The 27,348-nt window shown below is 42.7% G+C and overlaps 1 protein-coding gene across 4 annotated transcripts in view; it reads left to right on the plus strand.

Moving 5' to 3' along the window:
* LOC126100421 (UDP-glucosyltransferase 2-like) overlaps positions 1 to 27,348 on the plus strand; it is a 206,339-nt gene that overhangs the window by 156,523 nt on the left and 22,468 nt on the right. For 2 of the 4 annotated variants that reach the window (XM_049911027.1, XM_049911026.1), the window contains 2 exons: positions 8,202 to 8,424; positions 12,562 to 12,781. The exons of 1 other annotated variant lie outside the window; for it this stretch is intronic. In XM_049911027.1, the coding sequence (XP_049766984.1) occupies positions 8,202 to 8,424; positions 12,562 to 12,781 (443 nt within the window). The remainder of the gene's footprint in view (positions 1 to 8,201; positions 8,425 to 12,561; positions 12,782 to 27,348) is intronic. One more of the 4 variants, XM_049911025.1, reaches the window with a different exon arrangement.

A 27,348-nucleotide genomic window follows, 5' to 3' on the forward strand; every position in this document is an offset into this window, starting at 1 on the left:
TCGATGAGTCGTTATCACCAACGTCAACTCATACAAATACCTGTGTGTAACTACTTGTTGGAATACGAAATGAAATGATCGCATAGCCTCCGTCGTAGGTTAAACAGACGGGAAGCTTCGGCTCATTGGCAGGAAGCTCCAGAAATATAACCAGTCTATGAACGAAATGTTCTCAAAAAACACGCTTGCGAGCCACTCTAGAATATTTCTCAAGTGTCTGGTACCACTACTAAATAGCACTCATGGGTAATATTGGGCGTGCACGCAGAACGAAATCACAAACGACCGCAGGTTTTCATTAGAAAATGAGACAGTAAACCCAAATCTAAGTTGTGCGAAAATAAAATTATTGCAGAAAACAGCCCAAAGAAATGTGTTTGTAAATGTAAACTAAACGATAAAATACAATCTCAAGTTTACTAATGCTAATGTAATGGAAACTAAATATTTCAGAAGCTTACTTTTACACTGAAAAGCCAAAGAAACTGGTACACCTGCCTACTATCATGTAGGGCCCCTGCAAGCACGCAGAAGTGCCGCAACACGACGTGGCATGGACTCGACTGAGTGCTGGAGGGAACTGACACCATGAATCCTGCAGGGCTGAACATAAATCCGTGGGAGTACGATGGGGTAGAGATCTCTTCTGAACAGCACGTTGCAAGGCATCCCAGATATGATCAATAATGTTCATGTCTGGGGAGTTTCGTGGCCAGCACTCAGAAGAGTGTTCTTGGAGCCACTCTGTAGCAATTCTGGACGTATGGGGTGTCGCATTGTCCTGTTGGAGTTGCCCAAGTCCGTCCCGTCGGAATGCACAATGGACACGAACGGATTCAGGTGATCAGACAGGATGCGGACATACGTGTCACATGCCAGAGTAGTATCTATACATATCAGGGGTCCCACAACACTCCAGCTGCATACGCCCCGCACCATTACAGAGCCTCCACCAGCTTGAACAGTCCAATGCTGACATGCAGGTACCATGGATTCATGAGGTTGCCTCCATACCTGTACACGTCCACCCGTTCGATACAATTTGAAACGAGGCTCGTTCGACAAGGCAACATATTTCCAGTCATTAACAGTCCAATGTCGGTACTGAAGGGGCCAGGCGAGGCGTTAAACTTTGTGTCGTGCAGCCATCAAGGGTACACGAGTGGGTCTTCGGCTCCGAAAGCGCATATCGATGATGTTCCGTTGAATAGTTTGCACGCTGACACTTTTTGATGGCCGGGTACTGAAATCTACAGCAGTTTGCAAAAGGGTTGCACTACCGCCACGTTGAACGATTCTCTTCAGTCGTCGTTGGTCCCGTTCTGGAGGATCTCTTTCCTGCTGCAGCGATGTCTGATGTTTACCGGATTCCTGATATTCACGGCACGCTCGTGAAATCCTCGTAAGGGAAAATGTCCTCGGAGATGCTGTGCCCCATGGCTCGTGCGCCAACTATAACATCACGTTCAAACTTACGTAAATCTTGATAAGCTGCCACTGTAGCAGCAGCAATCGATCTAAAAACTGCGCCAGACACTTGTTGTCTTATGTAGGCGTAGTCGATCGCAGCGTAGTCTTCTATCTTTCTACATGTCTCTGAATTTGAAAACGAATGCGTATACTCGTTTCTGTGGCGCTTCAGTGTTGAAAAATATCGTCGAGTTACTCCTAAATGTTTGTTCCACGGAACAAACATTTGTGATTTGTATTTCAGTTTTTCCTTCCCTATGGATGGTGGGAGCACCTCCTCTTCCTTCAACTGGATATCACTGAGCATGTAGCTTTTTCCTTACGAAGGACACGATTATTTTCGTCAAGAAAGCATCAATAGGAAAATACTTTCCGTTATATTCAAGATAGAGCTGTCGCATGTATCTGTGGGCATACATTATATTTCATGAACGGTTCGAGACATGGAAATGAATTCAAATAAGGCATTAAATCTGCTAGCCTCTTATTTTAGCTGAAATAACAAGGTAATTATTTACAGGAGTGGTAAACAACATTAAGTGCTTTTTATTAATAAAGCATCATTGGGTACGAAGGGTACATGACCCGCATTGAAATGGAAAAATACAGTATTTAATTCTCGATAGCAAAATTTTGTTGAAGAGACTTGGTTGTGCGAAACAGATGCAGGGGATGGAGAAAAATATGTAAACATCAAAAACAGGAATTCTTCCTGCTAAACATTCGCAATTTCAGGTAGCGGTGATGGAAGTGGGGAGACTTTGGCGCCCAGGAGACCTGCGACAGATCACCGTCGTGTTTGCAAAACCAGTCCTGGAAGATGCGAGATGTGTCAGTTGGGGCCCTGTTGTCTTGGTTCACAGCGTACCCGTTGGGGAACGAGCCTCGTACCATGAGGTGGACCTGATCAGCCAGTATGGTCTCGTAAGCATCGGCAGTAATGCGACCGTGGAGAGGTAACTGTGGGACTCGTGGAGTACCGTCATATGGTTGCGCAAATCATCAGCGAACCCAGTCATTCTTCACTCTTGTGTCGTAAACTTGGCCAGAAGTTGGAAGCCGTGAGACACGCGAATCGCCCGACCAAATGACGCGCTCCCACCGTTCCACAGCCGAGGTTTTGTGTCTTCGGGATCATTTCTTCCTGTTACTGGCATTTGCGTCCCCTGGTTATGGAGCACCTTCGTGTTGTTTAACTGCTGACAGGGTTCGGGACTGAGACACCCACTTCTACAGTGACTTTCGCAGCGGTCATCCTCTTACTTTTCGTCACAATCCTCTTCAGTGACCGTGTGTCACGATCGCTCAACGCACACGTTCGACCGCGTTGTGACTCAGCGGATGGCGTTTCTCCGTTTTCCCCGTGTGCGGTATAAATCTTCGACACGGTGTCTCTTGAAACACCACACTCTTCGGCTCCCTCGGTTACGGAATCACCCAGCAGACGAGCAGCAACAACGTGCCCACGTTGGAAAAAAATGGTTCAAATGGCTATAAGCACCATGGGACTTAACATCTGAGGTCATCAGTCCGCTAGAGTTAGATCTACTTAAACCTAACTAACCTAAGGACAGCACACACTCGGGGACACGGACGGGGGACCGCGTGCAAGCGACGCTGGGTGGGAATGTGGGTCGGTCGGGGAAGTCCGCGCAGGTGTTGTAAACACTGTGTCCGGATGGCGCAGTGGTTCACACACCAGCCTAGCAATCTGCAGATCCCAGGTTCGAATCTCGATGTGGCACACATTTTCACTCTCCGCCGCTGCTGCCGCAGAAAGTCCTTATGCAGCTGACATCAACAGTTCGTCCCATTTCCTCTCCTTTCTCCCTGCTCCACATTTAATTTACTTAATATGTATCACAGGTGCAGATACCGAGTATTATCTGTTCTTTGCGACATGTTCGAAAAAACAGTCACTACGCATTCATATAACACTTGAATACATTCACAATTGAATACTTCTTATCTATTTTTTCGGAATAATTGTTGTTGTTGTGATCTTCAGTCCAGAGACTGGTTTGATGCAGCTCTCTATGCTAGTCCATCCTGTGCAAGCCTCTTCGTCTCCGAGTAACTACTGCAACTCATACCATTCTGAATCTGCTTAGTGTATCCATCCCTTGGCCCCCCTCTACGATTTCTTATCCTCTACGCTACCCTCCAGTACTAAATTGGTAATGCCTTGATGACTCGGAACATCCGATCCCTTCTTCTAGTCAAGTTGTGCCACAAGCTCCTCTTCTCCCCAATGCTCCCCTCATCATTAGATACGTGATCTACCCATCGAATCTTCAGCATTCTTCTGTAGCACCATATTTCGAAAGGTTCTGTTCTCTTCTTGTCTAAATTATTTATTGTCCATGTTTCACTTCCATAAATGGCGACACTCCATACAAATATTTTCAGAAAAGGCTTCCTAACATTTACTTCTATACTCGATGTTAACAAATTTCTCTTCTTCGGAAACGCTTTCCTTGCCATTGACAGTCTACATTTTATACCCTCTCTACTTCGGCCATCATCAGTTATTTTGCTCCCCAAATAGCAAAACTCATTTACTACGGTACTTTAAGTGACTCATTTCCTAATCTAATTCCCTCAGCATCACCTGATTTAATTCGACAACATTCCATTATCCTCGTTTAGCTTTTGTTGATGTTCCATCTTATATCGTCCTTTGAAGACACTGTCAGTTCCGTCCAACTGCTCTTCCACGTCCTTTGCTGTCTCTGACAGAATTACAATGTATCCGCAAACCTTAAAGTTTTTATTTTTTTCTCCATGGATTTTAATTCCTACTCCAAATTTTGCTTTGATTTCCTTTACTGCTTGCTCGATATACAGATTTAATAACATTGAGGATATGCTACAACCCTGTCTCTCTCCCTTCTCAACCACTGCTTCCCTTTCGTGCCTGCCATCTGCTTTCTGTTCAAACTTTAAATAGCCTTTCCCTTCCCTGTATTTTACCCCTGCCACCTTCACAATTTCAAAGAGTAATGCAGTCAACATTGTCAAAAGCTTTCTCTAAGACTACAAATTCTAGAAACGTAGGTATTTCGGAATAATTATACAAATACAAATAATGACAGTAATTTTAAATTGAAATTACAGTTTCAAATGAAATTGGAAATACAACTTGTGTCAGATTTATATATTAGTTCTGTTTGTGAAATAATATAAGAGTGAATTAGAATTTTAGATCTACAGTTTTGATTACAGTGGGTCACCTCTACATGATGGTAGATATGAAAGTCTAATTAATTCTTGTGCAGGGTGTATCAAAAAGAATCATCCGATTTTAAAAAATGTTGACTATTATGTTATTTGAGATATGTGCGTGAAAAATGTACTGTTGGAAAGAAAAAACTCTAGTTTTACATGGTTCCGCTAGGTAGCAGCAGTTCTGGTAAAAATGGCGTTGCGCCAACAGAGAGCGTTTTGTGTCCTACGTTTTGCGCAGTGCCGGTCAGCAATAATTGTTCAGTGAGACTTTCGTACTAGGTACGCTGTGGATCTTCCTACAGCACAGAGCATTACACGATGGTATGAACAATGCCGAGAAACAGGTTGTTTGTGTAAAGGTAAATCGCCGGGCCGTCCCCAAGTGTCTGGCACAGACGTCGAAAGCATCCGCCATAGTTTCACAAGGAGTCCGCAGAAATCCGTTCGCCGTGCAGCTCGACTGCTCAACATCACCCGATGTCTGTCTGGCGTCTGTTGCGTCGACGTTTACACGTGAAACCATACAAAAGACAGCTACTGCAAGTTCTTCGCTTGGGCGACAAACAACAACGAGTGGAGTTGCGTAATTTCGTTCTTGGCAAGATGGAGGATGACGGTCTTCTTCCACGCTTTAGTGTTTAGTGACGAGGCAATATTCCATTTACATGTAAGGTGAACCGTTATAAAAGTGAGAATATGGGGTACGGAACAACCACATGAAGTTGTACAACATGATAGGGAATCTCCAAAATTTAATGTCTTTTGTGCAGTTTCAGGGAAAAGGTGTATGGTCCATTCTTCATTTCCGAGACAATGTTACAGGAAGCACATGTCTCGATATGCTTGGGAACTGTCTTTTCCCACAGTTGTAGACTGATTCGAACGATTTCATCTACCAACAGTATGGCGCACCGCCACAATGGTATTTGGAAGTGCGGGAATTTTTAAATCAAAGGATTATTGAACGATGGATCTGTTGCACTGGTGCAAATAATTCAGTCTCACATTACTGACCTTCAAGGTTGCCAGACCAAACTGTGTGTTATTATTTTTTGTGGGGGTTTTTAAAAAAAATTCAGTTTGTATGCCTCCGTTACCAACAACAATGAATAAACTGAGACATCGCATAACAGCAGCTGTGGAAGCTGTAACTCAAGACATGCTAGCTGCGATGTGGAAACAATTTGAATACCGCATTGGCATATACCGTGCATCTCAAGGGGGGCATATTGAACACCTATGAGAAGGCATGAAAAAAAAACTTTTTGAGTTCCCTATTAATCAAAAAACAAAATTCATTGTATATATTTATTAGTTTCAGAAATATAGACGTACCAAATCGGATGATATTTTTTGATACACCCTGTATTATTTGATAAACAGAACTAATATATAAAACTGAAACAGATTTATTTCATAACATGAATACATGAATTTTAGAGTATTGTATTTTATAAGATATGACAAAGATAGGTGCACTGATAACTCTTATTACAACTGGCTCACACTTGAAGATAGACGTAAACTAGCCAGCGAAAGCCTGCTAAATAAATTCTAATAACTGCCTCTAGGAAAATATTACAACGCCCTACATATCGCGCCCATACGGATCATGAGGTCAAGATTACATTAATTACAGCATACACAGAGGCACTCGAACAGTCGTTCCCCCAGCGCTCCTTGCGTGAATGGAATAAGAAAAAATCCCGGAGGTTACTCTCTGGCTTGCATTCCATAGTGGTTTACAGACTGTAGTTGTAAACGTTGACTCAGTCTCTCGTGAGATGACGTAATGAACACGTTTGCCGACCAGTCAACTGTCGGCTGCGGGAGGCCTCCACAACAGCAGCCTCGGCAGCCAGTTGCTCCTGATAAAGGTGACAGTGGTGATCGTCAAAAGCTTGAGGTTGTACTTCACGTGGCCAGAAAACGGAGAACGTTTACACAAGGACGTCGTCGCGAGACTGGTCATTCTCACCTTGCTGCAGTATGCTGAACTGTTCATGAAATACTCTGGATGTGTAACTTACTGACTGTGAACAGAACCAGCACTAAAGGAAAAGGAATTAAAGTTCAGGGGGAAAAAAAAAATTTCTCAACTTCACCAATGGCAGTGTTTATCTATTAGAGATGGCAAAGGACTAGGAAAATAGTAGAACCGAACAGTTTCATCAAAAGATAACATGAATATTAAATAGTAGTATGATGAGTGTAGCTGAATTAGATCTGGTGATGTATGGGAGTTTTAGGTTAAGCAATGAGAGGCAAAATGTAGTAGATGGGTGTTGTTATTTGGACTGGAAACTAACTGGCGCCTGCAAAGTAGAGGCCAGATTGGCAGTAACGAGAAAAAACCTTTCTGAAAAAGAGGAATATGTTAACAAAGAATGTAAATGTTAGCAGATCTTTTTGGAAGCATTTCTATAATACTTTCTTCATATGGAACTGATACGTTTATAATGAAATGAACACCCTTAGCTGCTTACAGTCGTTGACATACGTCAACGGGGACAGATGAAAATGTGTGCACCGACGGGGACTCGAACCCGGGATCTTCTGCTTACATGGCAGACGCTCTATCCATTCTTTTTTTATCTCATTTTGTTCGCTTTCGTTCGTCGCATCTGCTCGGGGCGGACGTCGTAAGACATCCATTTAAGTTCGTTGTTGGTCGATTAACTCAGTTTTTTATTACAGAGGGCTGCTAACGCTCTGACCGAGCACGCTGAGCTACCGTGCCGGCGGGGCTCGAACCCGGGGTCTCCTGCTTACATGGCAGACGCTCTATCCATCTGAACCACCGAGGACACAGAGGATAGCGCGACTGCAGGGATTTATCTCTGGCACACCTCCCGCGAAACCCACATTATCAACGTATTGTCCCGCACTACATTCGTAGTGCCCCCGCCCATTATACTCTTTACTCGCGGCGCGTTGCCGATTCCCGTTACATGTCCGAAAGAACAGATACCATCTTAGTATATGATACGTTTATGGTAGAACAGATAGGAAAAGAATACAAGCTTTTGAGGGGTACAGGAATTCTGAAGATTAGATGGGTACATCGATTAACCAATGCATAGTTAATCAATCAAATCGCCGAGAGAAGTGATTTATAGTAAAACTTGATCAGAAGAAGAACTGCAATGTCGGAATACATCCTGAGCCATCAAGGAATACTTAATTTGGTAATGGGGGGAAGCGTCCTGGTGCTTGGGGGGAGGTAACTTCTTTAGAGCAAGACGGAGGCTCTAACGCAATAAGCAAGCTGAAATGTACGCAGGTCGCAATAGTTATGCAGACATGAAAAAAGTTGCACAGGAGAGTTTGGTGCTCAAAGTTACGTTAATCCATAATTTCTAAAAAGACTGCAACGAGTGGCGAGTGAGTAATAACATGCACTGCGAGGAAAAACTTAAAATTATATTATACTATAATTACGGCGAAACTGTGAACCGAACATTATCGTAATGTGCTGTCTAGAAAGATGCGCTTCTTTCCAGGACCTGCAAAAATTTCTGGATGCCGCAACAGACGGTGTGATCTACTTCAGCTTGGGTAGCGCCGTACAAAGTGCAGACTTGCCGGAAGACATAATTAACGTCTTCCTCGGTGTGTTCTCCAAGCTCAAAGAGAAAATCATCTGGAAGTTTGAAACAGATACTCTCACCAATCCGCCACACAACCTCAAGATTGGAAAATGGTTTCCTCAGAGTGACATACTAGGTAAGCCTGTATACCTGCCGTTTGTCTGTAATAAGAATTACATAACATCCTCGGTATTGCCTGCCTTTTTATTTTAAAATTCACTTCGAGTCTATTTTTCTCCTCTTGCTCTCCTACGTTTACTTCTTCACCTATATTGTCTTTCATTATTAAAGATCAATAATATTCTAGTGAGTCACCTTTTCTTTCCTCTTCTTCCACTCTCTCCAGCATCCGCAAGTGTACTTCTGAGTGGACGAACATATCGATAATATGGCGTCGATGAGACGATCACATCAATGATCAACACTACTCGCCAGCAAAGAACATCAACCGTATTGAACTGTTTTGATAGTTCTTAAATACTTTTGAGTCACTCGACTGGTTTCATGTACATTTATGTGAGGTATGTAATCTGGCAGTCATCGATTCTCCAATTAATTCTCCAAGTTCTTTTTGGCAATCTAAGCATTACGAGCAACAGTAAAGCAAATACAATCTAAGACCAAAAACAAAGACGCACCACGAAGGAATTATACAAATGGGATGCAATTCGGTAGATGTGATGTACATTTATAGACAAATCAATGATTAAAATTTCAGAAAAAATTGATGATTGATTCAGGAGAGAAAGCTTCATAAACTGGGTTAGTAAATAACACGCTGGTCCACATCTGGCCCTTATGCAAGCAGTTATTCGGCTTGGCATTGATTTATAAGTTTGTCTGATGGCTTCCCGAGGGACATGTTGCCAAATTGTGTCCAACTGACGCGTTAGAGCGTGTAGGTAGCGACTACCGACAGGACGTCGGCAAACTGCTCCTTGTGGTTCTTGACAAGCTATTAGTCGGGAATGCGACTGAAACACTTAATTAACATTACGTAGGGGAACTCGGGGCGGAACGGGATACTTAGTGTTGAACAATTTCTATAAAATAAGGTAACACAATGAAACACTTCTTAAAGTGATAAAAAAACACCTTGTAGTGTAACCTAATGTACCTTATTTTAAAATCACTTAAAACAATACATTTTCCATTTTTACAATTTTTCAAAAAAGTCTTGCATATTTCCCGTTCCACCCCACCTACGGGGCAGAATGGGATAAGGGTATTTTTTGTTAAGTTATTGCATAAACGTTGAATTTGAATTACGAATATCGTATTAAATTATGACAAAATGTTGTATAACAGGCAATTCAGACTAAGGAATGTGTAATTTAAACAATTAAAAAGTCATTCTTCAAAATAAGAAAATATTTTAATGTCATTCTCAAAAATGAACAATGCTTAATAATCACCAAACCACTAACTACAAGCCTTTTCGACAATAGTCACAAATCAGTATTTCCTCTTCACCTTCACTGTCTGTGCCAGCACATGAATTGTGTGCCCACGCTGGCATGCGACCCAGTCCTCATTAGAAACGGAGTAGAAGTCCCCACAGTAGAGACACTCAGCATCCTCTCTCTCTCTGATTCTCTCTTCTCCATCATCTTCTTCCTTTTATTTTTCTTATGGCCTTTGATGTCCTCTGTTTTGGTTTTTTTTGGGTGTACAGTTTGATATTTTTGCCTCAAGTTGCATTGCACCTGACGTCTCTGTCCTGACACTGTTCATATTTGTGCACCCTCCTCCTTTCTGTAGGCCTACTTCACGTGCGACAGCATTCTGCAATTCCTTCTTATAAAGAGAATCTGTTAATACGACGGTTTTTCCTTTTCGTCTTGTAGTCCGCAGAGTATTTTGACAGATTAGTGGGATTGGAATGACAGCCTCGGGCGATATCTGGAAAGCTGAGTTGTTCGGCGAACACAGCTGGTTGGCAGAGTGTTGTATCCATGAACATCCAGGCCGGGTTTGCTTTCCACTTGCGTCAAAATATGACGGGGAGGAACGGGACACTATCCCACTATGCCCCGTCCCGTTCCGCCACAAGAGCACTTTTGAGGTTAACAACTTTCATGGAGTGTAATAACTGACGTATTTAAACGCATTAAATAACTAAAGTATAACAAATGCCATGCACTTTAAGGGAATGTGCCATTTTAGAGTATACAATTAACAGCTTACCTGGCATTGAAATTCACCAAACGTTAGAACAAAGCAACTTCAAACTAAATCAGAATGGCTGCCCTCACTTCCCTTCCATTCGGAGAAATAGTCACATGCCCATACAACAGGTTGCAACACTGTCCAATCTAGAAAAGAGCAATTTCCCATTCTGCCACGCTATCCCGTTCTGCTCCGAGTTCCCCTACATAGGGAAAAACTGAGTCAGAACCGAAACTGTGTGAGCATTAACTGCAGATGCCATTTTCCAAAATTCTTCTGTAATCAAAGCGAATTTGGAGATCTTGCTCCCACAGTTCTTTAGTTTACTTTTTTGTCGTATCTTCAATAGGTCACAATTATGATCTCCAAGTGAATTTCATGGTTACTGTAAATCTTCTTGGCGAAAAAACTGAGAACATTTCCCCTTTTGCATGATTGTCGTAACTTACATTTTTACATGTAATGGAGTCATAACCTAACCTAACACACACACACACACACACACACACAGAGAGAGAGAGAGAGAGAGAGAGAGAGAGAGAGAGACGTCACATTATTAAGCATTTAGGCACTCTTATATGATGGAGAAGGAGTTGTCACACAGTTATTAATTCAGTCCCATGTCTGAACTTAATTTTATAATATATTAAATTCTTACACCACTATCTAGGTAGTCACAGATTTTTATGACTTAGTACTTCTCCCCTTTCTGAGCCACACTGAGTGATGCATGGTGAAGTCGTTTCTTCTTCTAGTGCTATATTTATGAAAGAGAATGCTTGCACAATGTGATGGGTTGGTGACGAAACTTCATAATGTAGCAAATGTAATGCGATGCTGTTGTCAGTATACTGAAATGATTAAAGAGCCGCCTACAAGAGATTCTAGAGTAGTCTGTCTAAAATTATAGTATAAATTGATGAAATTCTCATTTTATATCACATATGTTCTTTCCATTTGTGATGCAGCAAACTTCCCACTGGTAATCAATTTCTTCCCACATTCGTTGCATCAAATCGGGTGTAACTTGTGCATGGCAGCGTAAAAAAGATTTTTCAGGTCGGCTCTTTTTTTTGGTAGGGGAGGAACATACACACGGTCTTTAACGAAACCGCAGAGAAAGAAATCCAGTGGTGTCAAGTCTGGGGAGCGAGGTGGCCATGCGATGGGACATTCACAGCCGATCCACCGATCTGGGAAGCGATTATCGAGGAAACCTCAAATTTCCGTGAGAAAATGTGGTAGGGCACCATCTTGCTGGTAGTAAACCTTCCAATCTCGGTCTCCTTCATCGATCTGTGGAACAAAAAAAGTTTCAAAGCGCACAGCGAGTACGCTCCACAGCAGTGAAAGCAGCCATTTTAACTGTGCACTACACGCGCTCCCGGTGGCGGAATGGGATACTGATTCACAAACTTGAGGCTGCTTGCTACAAAATGACACATCTACCGATTTCGTAAGTTATCTCAATAAACTTCTATATCATTACAAAGTTTTAAAGTCTTTTTTATTGATAAAGACAATTTCTCACAGGGTTAACAACTGTGCCGTGATTAGCTTGACGTGGGCTAACCGACCTTTGCTTCAGGTGAACAAAACTGAGTCTGGAGGTTTCACGGAATGAAATTATTTATTTCGGTAACAGTGTCTGCCGAACAGATTGGACGAGCAGCTTCTCTCTTAAGTTGCGTACCAATCCGAACTTTAAACTCGCAGGTGAAACGTTCTAAACGTGCATATAAGTCAGCAGAGGCGGAACAGAATATGGACGTTGTCATTGTATCCCCATGAGACTGGTACTCAGCGAAAGTTAAGAAAATGGAAGTAACAGAATCGTACACAATTTCACATGTCAAAGAATAAACAATACGACAGAACACAAGATATATTATGAAACTTAGCGTCCCCTTGCAAACGGTCATAAATTGTCTTCTCTGTTTATCAACATGCTTGATAATTTCTGATATTACTTTCATTCTTTCTCAGCTCACAAAAATATAACAAATTATCAGTTGCTGCTTATTAATTCCTTACAAACGGTCATAAATTGTTTTCTCTTTTTATCAACATGCTTGACAATTGCTGATGTTTCTTTCTTTCTCAGCTCACAAAAATATAAAGTTGTTTATGACTCACGGAGGAATGATGGGTTTGCAAGAAGCTCTCCATAATGGCGTGCCTCTACTTGGATTTCCTGTGTTTGGTGACCAAACACCAAATCTTATCAAAGCACAAGACTCTGGATACGGCATCATGCTCAACTTTAACAATGTCACAGAAGAATCTTTGAGTTGGGCTCTAAAAGAAATTCTCACAAATCCAAGGTAATGTTTCTACCGATTATTTTAAATCTGCTTGCACAAGAACGTAAGTAGATACTTTCTTTATTGCTGTCTCAGCTGTTGGAAGCTCTCAAACAGTTGAGACTGGTGCTTGAAACTCTTAGGATGTAGCTTTCACAGTAAATAACAAATTATCATGTACTACATGCTACGCCGGCCGCTGTGACCGAGTGGTTCTAGGCGCTTCAGTCCGGAACCACGCGGCTGCTACGGTCGCAGGTTCGAATCCTGCCTCGGGCATGGATGCGTGTGATGTCGTTAGGTTAGTTAGGTTTAAGTAGTTCTAAGTAAAGGGGACTGATGACCTCAGATGATAAGTCCCATAGTGCTTGGAGCCATTTGAACTACATGCTGCCTAAGGGTTTCCTGGTGTTACATCTGGCTAGTTCTAAATACTCTGCCACATAAAACTGCAGATAACACATGGCGCTTCAGCAACACGATACTGTTCGATCGTCAGCTGTCTTGATACGAGAGAAAGACACGTCAGAGTCAATGAATATTCGTTTCGCTCCCCCTCCCTTTTTCTCTACCATCATTTGGTCCTGACTTGCCATGGACGAAAGTGCTCACTGGGTCTAATTATGAGACTTCTAATCTACCAAGTCAAGCGCAGTTTTTGCAGAACGCTGATAGAGCGTCCCAATTATTTGAGTTAACAAAAGTTTCATTGAACTCTTGTATCTGGATCAGGCTGACAACGTAAGTTTTGGAATACGTTTTCTGTAGCTGGAGCACCCTATAGTTACCAGGCATTTGTCTCAAATCGTGTTAAACCGTTGTCACATTCTCGTAACTTTTTGTTATTGCCACGAGTTTCCATTCTTCCTAACGATCATCAGATTTAGCCAGTATTTGAATTACAGATTTATGTGGACACATATATGACGTTCCATTCCGCTCTACATGAAGTTCAAAACACGAACGGAACTCCAACACATATGGGTGATTCCATGTGAAAAAGTCAGAGGCTTTTTATTTTTAATTAAATTTACGTCCTAATTTTCTGAATCTACGAAAGTTCAATTTGCGTGTCGTGAGAAAATTACCAGAGTTACGAAATCATTTGGGGAAATACAGTTAAACCAAGTCAGCACTTCAGTAGATGAGGATAGAGGACAAAATGTTTGCTTTATACGTTGGCAGTTATCTAAATTTACGTTGCAGGCACAGTTGTTTCAGTTCTTGAGTTTCAAGAGGAGAACGTTATCCTTCAGACAAATTTCAATTTTTAAAGAAAAGTATGCAGTAATTTACAAAAACAGCTACGCTTCTAGTGTCTCATCCATGACAAAAAACACGAAGAAGCAATTATAAAAATTATATTTATTTTAGCTTAGGAGTGAGAAAACTCAATAAATACACGCAGTGACACATAAAGTAGTGTTTAATACGTAAATGCCAACGTATGAATGTCGAAAGTAATTGTGTCCCATCTGTGGCAGTTTTTTTGGGTTGTTACTGAAATCTAAACCATTTAACACTCCTTGTCATTTTCAAGCTATGCTGGTTGGTAGAGCAAGTGCCTTATCGTTTATACTAATAGTGACTTTTTATTTATACAGGATAAACGAAAAACAATGTCAGCAAAGCATAAGACACGATTTCGAGAAAAGCTGCAGAAAGATGCCAGCAAATACAGCACCCGTAAAGGAAAAGAACGCAAACAGGGTAGAAAAAGATAGGAAAACACGAAGATAAAGGCATCCTCATCTGAAAAAAAAATTTAATTACTCATTGTAAGAAGGAAACTGAAAGAAAAAGGAAGTACTGGCATAAACTAAAATCAGTACACACTGTAGATGAGTTGGAGACTTGTGCTTCCCAGATAGGATCATACAAATGTCTTCAGTCCCTTGGCAAAGCTGTTTCTCGGGTAAAGAAGATGCTTCCTTACAGCCCATCAGAGAAATGGAGTCACAAAATAAGCTTGTACGGGAAAGAAAGCCTGTCTAAAAAGGTTGCAAGCAGATTTCTTAAGACACAAGAAAATTTCAAATAGTTTTCTGTTGAAACTTCCTGGCAGATTACAACTGTGTGCCGGGCCGAGACTCGAACTCGGGACATTTGCCTTTCGCGGGCAAGTGGTCTACCAACTGAGCTACCCAAGCACGACTCACGCCCCGTCCTCACAGCTTTACTTCCGCCAGTACCTCGTCTCCTACCTTCCAAACTTTCACTCTAGAGTTTTCTGTTGATGACAACCGCAGCTGAAGTAGCCCATGTTTCTGAAATAAACCGCTGTCGCTTAACATGTCAGTTTCTCAACCAGTCAGTTTGAACTATTAAGTCCTGCTTGTTGAAGGTAATTGTATTTTACTTTGAGAAGGTAGAGTCCTCCTCCTTCCGTATCAGGTCTTCATGTTCTACTGATGTATGTACACGTGAAGGTGTGATATGAAATCATAAACCGGTCTTGTTCCGTGCTAGCTAACATCCCAAAGGTGTTCGGGCTCACATGCGGTTCCTCTTCGTCGAAATGTCTTGGCTCAAACTCGTCTAGGAGTTGAACCGTACGTGTCGCATTACACGCCCTAAATTAGACACTTGTGACCCTTTGGTTAAATTGTCTGGCTGATGGCAAGTTTGCGAAATACAAAGTTAACATAACACATAACAACAGTAATAGTAATATCGGGAACTAAATTAACGACCCATAAATGATGTAGGCCACACAGTTGCGATTTGGTTAGAATAATGTTTATTCAGAAAGCAAACTAATAGCGGAAGTGATAGTATTTAGAGTTACTGTTACACTCGAGCGCATATCCATTTGACACAGTTCGATCATTCACAATATCATCGCGAGATACAAGTCTAATATCCCACCTCGTTATCTTCGCGAAAAGTTGAGAGTTCACACGAGGCGCGCGGCTGCTCACCGCTCAGAGACTAAGTGCCGCTATGTCACGCAACGCGAAATTTTCTAAGTCGTTTCATCTCCTAGCAACCCAAACACCGACAGTCCGCTTCCGCGTCTCCACCAGCCGAACTGTCCCCTTTGGTGTCTCGACCAGAACTGTCCCTCTCTGCCCGTGTCCGCCGCGTTTTCCGCGCGCGTCGAACATCGTCACTCAACTGACTAGGGCAGTTCCCTTTCCTGATGCCGTCCATCTGATCGGCTACAGCTTATTCTACATTATTTTTCACTTTCAAAGCTCGACCACTTTCACGTTCTAAATAAAGTAACAATGATATCCATTAGATAATAAACGTTAAATTCTTTTACATAAAACCAATATAATATCCTTCTAAACTTTGAATGTCACGGCCAGTAGCCTTGCACCAATGTGCTTTCTGATAAATAAATAAAGAACAAAATTAACTATTATGCACTAAGCTTTACAACACGTATTCTATTACCTAACGATTGAATAAGGTGTCATGCTGTCATCGTTCAATGTGTTTTGTGTGGAGGAAATGATCATCTGATGCTCAACTGTAAATACTGATAATTTTAATTTACTATATCTCTTAAACAAATAAAGTTGCAGAGTTGATATTTACTACGTTTGTCATTTTAATCATGCGCTTCTATATGAAATGTCGATCGTTAAGATCGACCAAAGCGTTCAGATTTTAGCATTCAGGTCTTTGTTAGTTTCACTTTAACAGTAAATCCTGAACTATTCTAGATATTATCAATATTCAAGTTTTATTGGGACCATCATAAAAACTCATGGAAGATGGAAGATTAAAATTACTGTGGCTTCATTCCCTGCAGTACTACAGAATTAAATAGTTTTCATAAATGTTTCCCTTTATGGCCGATCTTAGGTCCACCACATTTAACACTGCTACGTCTCCTCGGCCACAAAAGCCTTTTACTGGGTTTCCCTATGACGTAGGTTCTCGTCTGTCTCACTCGCACACTAACAACACTTTGGCCTCAAAATAGACAACAGACGCCTGTGAGTTTCCCCATCTCGTGGTGAATCCGCGCCCTTTATGGCACGCGGACCTGGACGACAGGGTTCGTTTCACAGTTCCTGAAGGCTGACCCTTTCGGGCAAATATTTAAATGAGAGCGCAATGCTCGTTAACTCAGATCCTGTAAACGTCCGTATACAGCTCAAAGCGGTTTATTTCAGAAACAAGAAAATTTCATCTTGCCAACTTACCGGTAGACACAATAACGTCGAAGAAGTTACAGGGCCAGAATCAGCTCTCGAAAAGATCACGCCAGGAACATTTATCATTATTTTACTCAAGAGAAGAAAAGTTGTACGGAGGGATATGGCGCAAACATTACATTTATACTTTGGTGTTGTATATAGACGAATTACATTATTAGTACTGGCAGAACATTTTATTTTTAAGAGAAAACGGATGCTACATTACTTTTGAACTGAGAGAATGATGAGATTTCGCAGCCTTTATCGAAAGTTTCCGCACTGGCTACGCCTCACCTCGTTGCAGCATTCCGAGTAACTGTGGTGACGATGACGCGCGATGTTGCTTTTTGGCGATTATGCTTTGAAAACGACGTCTCCAGGTCCGTTATGTACATCTGTCGCAGGTAACGAAAGGACTCCTGTAATGTCGCAGTTGTGGTGAACCTGATGTCGTGGGGTTGCAGTTCCAGAATAGGCACAGTTTGAAAAACGCGGCACTAACGTATTTACAGAGCACATTCGCCTTTACAATGTTCAGCTCCGTGGCACACTCGAAATAGTTTTATTTCACTGATTGATACAATACGGTTATATCAAAGAACACTCCTAGAAATGTACAAACCCCATGTGCGCACGTATTGTTTCATCAACGGGCAACCTATTTGCATTCGTTGCACATGTGTAAACTATCTGATAAGATCCAAGGACAAAAGCAGAGGTCACAGGTCCCTCATTGTTAATATGTCTCTGCGCATGAAAACCAACTCCACCAACCATTCTTTAAGTCAACAATAAAAGTTTTCTCGTCACAGTCCTACCGCTCAACTGTTCGATTTCCTCACTCGAAAACAGACTCTCTGACAGCAGAGACACATACGGATACCCTCAAACATTATCATTCTTGTAATGTTTGAACATATTGACATTTACTGCCAAAAATAATTAATAAACAAAAATAATAAAAAATATTTATGTATGTACCCAGAGATGTACCTATACACGTTCAATGTAATCTTTCATACAGGGTGTTTCAAAAATGACCGGTATATTTGAAACGGCAATAAAAACTAAACGAGCAGCGATAGAAATACACCGTTTGTTGCAATATGCTTGGGACAACAGTACATTTTCAGGCGGACAAACTTTCGAAATTACAGTAGTTACAATTTTCAACAACAGATGGCGCTGCAAGTGATGTGAAAGATATAGAAGACAACGCAGTCTGTGGGTGCGCCATTCTGTACGTCGTCTTTCTGCTGTAAGCGTGTGCTGTTCACAACGTGCAAGTGTGCTGTAGACAACATGGTTTATTCCTTAGAAGAGAGGATTTTTCTGGTGTTGGAATTCCACCGCCTAGAACACAGTGTTGTTGCAACAAGACCAAGTTTTCAACGGAGGTTTAATGTAACCAAAGGACCGAAAAGCGATACAATAAAGGATCTGTTTGAAAAATTTCAACGGACTGGGAACGTGACGGATGAACGTGCTGGAAAGGTAGGGCGACCGCGTACGGCAACCACAGAGGGCAACGCGCAGCTAGTGCAGCAGGTGATCCGACAGCGGCCTCGGGTTTCCGTTCGCCGTGTTGCAGCTGCGGTCCAAATGACGCCAACGTCCACGTATCGTCTCGTGCGCCAGAGTTTACACCTCTATCCGTACAAAATTCAAACGCGGCAACCCCTCAGCGCCGCTACCATTGCTGCACGAGAGACATTCGCTAACGATACAGTGCACAGGATTGATGACGGCGATATGCATGTGGGCAGCATTTGGTTTACTGACGAAGCTTATTTTTACCTGGACGGCTTCGTCAATAAACAGAACTGGCGCATATGGGGAAGCGAAAAGCCCCATGTTGCAGTCCCATCGTCCCTGCATCCTCAAAAAGTACTGGTCTGGGCCGCCATTTCTTCCAAAGGAGTCATTGGCCCATTTTTCAGATCCGAAACGATTACTGCATCACGCTATCTGGACATTCTTCGTGAATTTGTGGCGGTACAAACTGCCTTAGACGACACTGCGAACACCTCGTGGTTTATGCAAGATGGTGCCCGGCCACATCGCACGGCCGACGTCTTTAATTTCCTGAATGAATATTTCGATGATCGTGTGATTGCTTTGGGCTATCCGAAACATACAGGAGGCGGCGTGGATTGGCCTCCCTATTCGCCAGACATGAACCCCTGTGACTTCTTTCTGTGGGGACACTTGAAAGACCAGGTGTACCGCCAGAATCCAGAAACAATTGAACAGCTGAAGCAGTACATCTCATCTGCATGTGAAGCCATTCCGCCAGACACGTTGTCAAAGGTTTCGGGTAATTTCATTCAGAGACTACGCCATATTATTGCTACGCATGGTGGATATGTGGAAGATATCGTACTATAGAGTTTCCCAGACCGCAGCGCCATCTGTTGTTGAAAATTGTAACTACTGTAATTTCGAAAGTTTGTCTGCCTGAAAATGTACTGTTGTCCCAAGCATATTGCAACAAACGGTGTATTTCTATCGCTGCTCGTTTAGTTTTTATTGCCGTTTCAAATATACCGGTCATTTTTAAAACACCCTGTAACTTTGTTCTTAAAATCTTATTTAGTTCTTCCCTTTAATTCTTTTGCTGTGCTGTCGGTCGTTGTCTAATACTAATCTCACTTCTTCCCCCTCCCCCATCTCTCAAGTCCGTAGCTCGTGGTCTAGTGGCTATGGCTAGCATTGCTGCCTCTGGATCACAGGGTAGCGGGTTCGATTTCTGGCCGGATTGGGGATTTTCTCTGCCCAGGGACTAGGTGTTTGTGTTGCCCTCATCATTTCATTATCATCGTTTGTGACAGTGGATAGGTAGGACTGTGAGAAAAATAGGACTGTGTAACAACTGGGACTTTGATGCAGTTGAGCGCCCCACAAACCAAACATTATGATCATCATCCCCCCCCCCCCCCATAAAAAAAGAAAATAGTAACACGGCGATTTCCTTTTCGACGAGATAATTACGAATTATTTCAGCCTTGATGTAATAGATGTTCAGTCTTTCTTTCAAACCTTACTATTAACTACTTTCATTAACGACGCTTACCAATACTAGGACAAACAATACAATTTCATCAGCAACACAACTGTAGTTGAAATCGAGAGCGTGCCCAGGATCTGAACTGATTGGGAGAGGGGCGACACAGGAAGAGAAGTGAAGGGAACGAAACACAATTTCTTATGAAATAAAACTCAGCAGTGTCCTTATTAATCACCAAACACATTCCGGGAAGAACTATATAGTTGGTTCCTACTACATACTATGTTCTTAACGGAGAGAGTACAGTTTGTATGAGATTTGAGTATCTTGTTTTGCTGTCAGGTAGATAACGTTGTGATACATGTACGCACTTCCTATACCGATGTTTCAGTGGTTTTTGACATCGACTGGTTAAAAATAGGAGCAACATAATGAATTGAAGACACAACGGTACTGCAAGTTTCTAGAATCTCCATTTTCAGTGAAAATAACAGCAAATCTCCAAGTATTATAAATATTCAACATGTCCTCCTAAGCTACAGGATCGATTTCAACGAAACTTGGTACACCATCCGTTGTTATCTGCAAAGAAATACTGAGCAGGTAAAACGCAGCAACCCTCATTGGGATGTGTTGGGCGTGGTAACAGGGTGATGTACAGAGAAGGGGAGAAGCAGGAAGTGGATAGGGAGAGCGGGGTAGAGGATGAGGAGATGGGCAGAGAGGGGAGCAAGAGGAAGATGGACTAATAGAAGAGTGGAATAAATAAATACTTGGGCGATGAAGGGTTACTCAGCTAACAACTAAATAATTTTGAGATTACGTGATAAATAGCTGTTAGTTCACTCGCTTCTAATCAGTGTCCATTAAATACTCTCAATTTCTTAAAACTGATGCTGGATTAACACTTATGCGAGCTTTTATAGACTGATTATGAGTTCGCTTTTTCTAAGGGGTCTAGACGGGCATTCACACTTACCTGCTCCTCGCTAGTCACGCTCTTGGTTTAGGCACGTTCTTCTTAACTCGTATTTCTTCTTTGTTTTCTCAGTTCAATAATTTGAATTTCACCATCTCCTTCCCTGGACCAGCTTTCAATTCTTATTTTTCCATTATCCTGACTAACAGTTTTAAACATATCTGTTTCTCATTATATAAACGTAAGCTGTATTAATACCTTATTTATCAAGGGATGATAACGTACCTATATCAGATATGCTTTAATGACTTTTATGTTGTTAGGTGATGATAATGTTGACTGAAATCAGCAGCAAAAAAGGGGCAGTTCATCACGAGTTCGTTAGAGATGGGCTGCGAACTCGGACTGGACAAGAAGGGGAAGCTACACAGCCGTAAAGGTCACAGGGAAATCTTCGATATGCACCTGAAAACACCGCATCACGGCTGCGCTTTAAGGGCCAGGCTGTGGCAGAACGACACGAGTGCGTGACGCAGCAGTATGGGTCCGCTTAGTGTGTTGGCAGTAGTCCACTTGGGTAGAGGTTTCGAGTTCAGCAGAGATTTAATATACAGGGTGTTACAAAAAGGTACGGTCAAACTTTCAGGAAACATTCCTCACACACAAATAAAGAAAAGATATTATGTGGGCATGTGTCCGAAATCGCTTAATTTCCATGTTAGAGCTCATTTTAGTTTCGTCAGTATGTTCTTCCACCTACGCTCAATGGAGTACGTTATCATGATTTCATACGGGATATTCTACCTGTGCTGCTAGAACATGTGCCTTTACAAGTACGACACAACATGTGGTTCATGCGCGATGGAGCTCCTGCACATTTCAGTCGAAGTGTTCGTACACTTCTCAACAACAGATTCGGTGACCGATGGATTGGTAGAGGCGGACCAATTCCGTCGCCTCCACGCTCTCCTGACCTCAACCCTCTTGACTTTCATTTATGGGGGCATTTGAAAGCTCTTGTCTACGCAACCCCGGTACCAAATGTAGAGACTCTTCGTGCTCGTATTGTGGACGGCTGTGGTACAATACGCTATTCTCCAGGACTACATCAGCGCATCAGGGATTCCATCCATCCATCCATCCACATCCACATCCATACTCCGCAAGCCACCTGACGGTGTGTGGCGGAGGGTACCTTCAGTACCTCTATCGGTTCTCCCTTCTATTCCAGTCTCGTATTGTTCGTGGAAAGAAGGATTGTCGGTATGCCTCTGTGTGGGCTCTAATCTCTCTGATTTTATCCTCATGGTCTCTTCGCGAGATATACGTAGGAGGGAGCAATATACTGCTTGACTCTTCGGTGAAGGTATGTTCTCGAAACTTTGACAAAAGCCCGTACCGAGCTACTGAGCGTCTCTCCTGCAGAGTCTTCCACTGGAGTTTATCTATCATCTCCGTAACGCTTTCGCGACTACTAAATGATCCTGTAACGAAGCGCGCTGCTCTCCGTTGGATCTTCTCTATGTCTTGTATCAACCCTATCTGGTACGGATTCCACACTGCTGAGCAGTATTCAAGCAGTGGGCGAACAAGCGTACTGTAACCTACTTCCTTTGTTTTCGGATTGCATTTCCTTAGGATTCTTCCAATGAATCTCAGTCTGGCATCTGCTTTACCGACAATCAACATTATATGATCGTTCCATTTTAAATCACTCCTAATGCGTATTCCCAGATAATTTATGGTATTAACTGCTTCCAGTTGCTGACCTGCTATTTTGTAGCTAAATGATAAGGGATCTTTCTTTCTGTGTATTCGCAGCACATTACACTTGTCTACATTGAGATTCAGTTGCCATTCCCTGCACCATGCGTCAATTCGCTGCAGATCCTCCTGCATTTCAGTACAATTTTCCATTGTTACAACCTCTCGATACACCACAGCATCATCTGCAAAAAGCCTCAGTGAACTTCCGATGTCATCCACCAGGTCATTTATGTATATTGTGAATAGCAACGGTCCTATGACACTCCCCTGCGGCACACCTGAAATTACTCTTACTTCGGAAGACTTCTCTCCATTGAGAATAACATGCTGCGTCCTGTTATCTAGGAACTCCTCAATCCAATCACACAATTGGTCTGATAGTCCATATGCTCTTACTTTGTTCAATAAACGACTGTGGGGAACTGTATCGAACGCCTTGCGGAAGTCAAGAAACACGGCATCCACCTGTGAACCCGTGTCTATGGCCCTCTGAGTCTCGTGGACGAATAGCGCGAGCTGGGTTTCACATGACCGTCTTTTTCGAAACCCATGCTGATTCCTACAGAGTAGATTTCTAGTCTCCAGAAAAGTCATTATACTCGAACATAATACGTGTTCCAAAATTCTACAACTGATCGACGTTAAAGATATAGGTCTATAGTTCTGCACATCTGTTCGACGTCCCTTCTTGAAAACGGGGATGACCTGTGCCCTTTTCCAATCCTTTGGAACGCTACGCTCTTCTAGAGACCTACGGTACACCGCTGCAAGAAGGGGGGCAAGTTCCTTCGCGTACTCTGTGTAAAATTGAACTGGTATCCCATCAGGTCCAGAGGCGTTTCCTCTTTTGAGCGATTTTAATTGTCTCTGTCGTCTATTTCGATATCTACCATTTTGTCATCTGTGCGACAATCTAGAGAAGGAACTACAGTGCAGTCTTCCTCTGTGAAACAACTTTGGAAAAAGACATTTAGTATTTTGGCCTTTAGTCTGTCATCCTCTGTTTCAGTACCATTTTGGTCACAGAGTGTCTGGACATTTTGTTTTGATCCACCTACCGCTTTGACATAAGACCAAAATTTCTTAGGATTTTCTGCCAAGTCAGTACATAGAACTTTACTTTCGAATTCATTGAACGCCTCTCGCATAGCTCTCTTCACACTACATTTCGCTTCGCGTAATTTTTGTTTGTCTGCAAGGCTTTGGCTATGTTTATGTTTGCTGTGAAGTTCCCTTTGCTTCCGCAGCAGTTTTCTAACTCGGTTGTTGAACCACGGTGGCTCTTTTCCATCTCTTACGATCTTGCTTGGCACATACTCATCTAACGCATATTGTACGATGGTTTTGAACTTTGTCCACTGATCCTCAACACTATCAGTACTTGAGACAAAACTTTTGTGTTGAGCCAACAGGTACTCTGAAATCTGCTTTTTGTCACTTTTTCTAAACAGAAAAATCTTCCTACCCTTTTTAATATTCCTATTTACGGCTGAAATCATCGATGCCGTAACCGCTTTATGATCGCTGATTCCCTGTTCTGCGTTAACTTTTTCAAATAGTTCGGGTCTGTTTGTCACCAGAAGGTCTAATATGTTATCGCCACGAGTCGGTTCTCTGTTTAACTGCTCAAGGTAGTTTTCAGATAAAGCACTTACAAAATTTCACTGGATTCTTTGTCCCTGCCACCCGTTATGAACGTCTGAGTCTCCCAGTCTATATCCGGCAAATTAAAATCTCCACCCAGAACTATAACATGGTGGGGAAATCTACTCGAAATATTTTCCAAATTATCCTTCAGGTGCTCAGCCACAACAGCTGCTGAGCCAGGGGGCCTATAGAGACATCCAATTACCATGTCTGAGCCTGCTTTAACCGTGACCTTCACCCAAATCATTTCACATTTCGGATCTCCGTCAATTTCCTTCGATACTATTGCACTTCTTACCGCTATAAACACGCCTCCCCCTTCACTGTTCAGCCTGTCTCTGCGGTATACATTCCAATCTGAGTTTAGGATTTCGTTACTGTTTACGTCTGGTTTCAGCCAACTTTCTGTCCCTAGTACTATATGGGCGTTGTGATCGTTTATTAATGAGAGCAGTTCTGGGACCTTTCTATAGACGCTCCTGCAGTTTACTATTAGCACATTAATATTGTTATTCCCTGTTGCATTTTGCCTACTCCTATCTTGCCGCGTCTCAGGAGGCGTCTTGTCGGGCCTAGGGAGGGGATTCTCTAACCTAAAAAAACCCCATGTGCACTCCACACGTACTCCGCTACCCTTGTAGCCGCTTCCGGCGTGTAGTGCACGCCTGACCTATTCAGGGGGACCCTACATTTCTCCACCCGATAGCGGAGGTCGAGAAATTTGCACCCCAGATCTCCGCAGAATCGTCTGAGCCTCTGGTTTAAGCCTTCCACTCGGCTCCAAACCAGAGGACCGCGATCGGTTCTGGGAACGATACTACAAATAGTTAGCTCTGATTCCACCCCGCGAACGAGGCTTTCCGCCTTCACCAATTCCGCCAACCGCCTGTACGAACTGAGGATGACCTCTGAACCCAGACGGCAGGAGTCATTGGTGCCGACATGAGCAACAATTTGCAGTCGGGTGCACCCAGTGCTCTCTATCGCCGCCGGTAGGGCCTCCTCCACATCTCGGATGAGACCCCCCGGCAAGCAGACAGAGTGAACACTGGCCTTCTTCCCCGACCTTCTCGGTATTTCCCTAAGGGGCTCCACGCGACGGAGGGTGGATGCATGTATCCTAGCTAACGGAGGAGATTTTGAACATTTCCTGTGACAAAGTGTTTGAAGTCACGCTGGTACGTTCTGTTGCTGTGTGTTTCCATTCCATGATTAATGTGATTTGAAGAGAAGTAATAAAATGAGCTCTAACATGGAAAGTATGCGTTTCCGGACACATGTCCACATAACATATTTTCCTTCTTTGCGTGTGAGGAATGTTTCCTGAAAGTTTGGCCGTACCTGTTTGTAACACCCTGTATAGATGCGTGGGTAATTTAGGAAACGTTGGGTATCGAATTCGCGTGTGCACTGAACCCGATATACAGCATTATTCTAAGCGCTGGACCCATTTTCAAAAATTCATTTGTATTCAAGTACAAGCCCAAAATGAACACGTTTATACCTATGAAACGAGGAAGTTGCAGTTTCCGGCGGGCTGCGGCGAGCGGGTGGTGATGTTTTCAGAAGCGGCCGGTAGAGTTCGCGGGGCAATAGGGCCGTCATTCCGTTTCACTGACAGTTGTGAGATGGCGACTGTGGAGCACAAGGTTTTCTGCGTTCTTGAGTTCCCGAAAAGTGAGTCGCAAAATGCACTGCAGCGGGTATTTCGTGCCAAATTCAGTATTCAACCACCGACTCGCAAAAGCATTACCCATTGGTTTAACCAATTTAAAAAGACTGGGAGTGTGTGCAAAGGAAAAAGCACAGGCCGACTGCGCGTGTCAGAGGATAATCTCCCACGGATTCGAGAAAGTTTCGTGCGCAGTCCCAGTAAGTCTACCAATAGAGCCAGTCGAGAACTTGGAAGACACCTACTAACTGTATGGATAGTTCTGAGACGGCGTTTGCTGTGCAAGCCCTACCGGTTACAACGTGTGCAGGCTCTCAACCGCAATGACAAAGACAAGCATCTCGCATTTTGCGGTTATGTGCTAGCAAAGATGGAGGATGACGCATTTCTACAGCGAGTCGCTTTTTCGAAAGCTGTTTCACAGAGGAAGACCGCACTGCAGTTCCTTCTCTAAATCCTCGCACGAACGAAAAGATGGCTGACATCGAAATAAGTGTCCAAGGAATAGAAAAGCAACTGAAATCACTCAACAGAGGAAAGTCCACTGAACCTGACGGGATACCAATTCGATTCTACACAGAGTACGCGAAAGAACTTGCCCCCCTTCTAACAGCCGTGTACCGCAAGTCTCTAGAGGAACAGAAGGTTGCAAATGATTGGAAAAGAGCACAGGTAGTTCCAGTTTTCAAGAAGGGTCGTCGAGCAGATGCGCAAAACTATAGGACTATATCTCTGACATCGATCTGTTGTAAAATTTTAGAACATCTTTTTTGCTCGCGTATCATGTCATTTCTGGAAACTCAGAATCTACTATGTAGGAATCAACATGGATTCCGGAAACAGCGATCGTGAGACCCAACTCGCTTTATTTGTTCATGAGACCCAGAAAATATTAGATACAGGCTCCCAGGTAGATGCTATTTTGTTTGGCTTCCGCGTCGATGTTTGCCGTGCAGCCAACGGTGGCCACATTGAACGTTTATAACATTTATCACATTTCTAAGTGTTAAATAGTTATTAAAAACTAATTATTTACAAATTATTAAATTTATTAAACTGATGTCAAACATTATGAGGACAACTTGAAACTTCCTCTTTCCATTGGTATAAAGCTTGTTCATTTTGGCTTTGTACTTGAATAGATGCGTCCATTATTTAGAATAACAATGCACATCGGATGCCTCACTGTGTGTTGTCAACATAGACGACAAAAGACGAACGCGTACTTTGCTCGTCAGCGATATCCTCACTGTGGACAATGCAACGTATTGTATAGACAAGCAGCAGAATTTCTTGTTTTCCGTAGCCAGGATTAACTCGCGCAGTATCTCTGAGAAATATGGGGAGAGTTTCAGATGAAAGTTATGGAAATGTTTATGTGCTGGAACATATGCAGTTCATCTCTTCCCCCGAACGACGTTC

This window comes from Schistocerca cancellata, chromosome 9 (genome assembly GCF_023864275.1).
Source record: "Schistocerca cancellata isolate TAMUIC-IGC-003103 chromosome 9, iqSchCanc2.1, whole genome shotgun sequence".
NCBI lineage: Eukaryota > Metazoa > Arthropoda > Insecta > Orthoptera > Acrididae > Schistocerca > Schistocerca cancellata.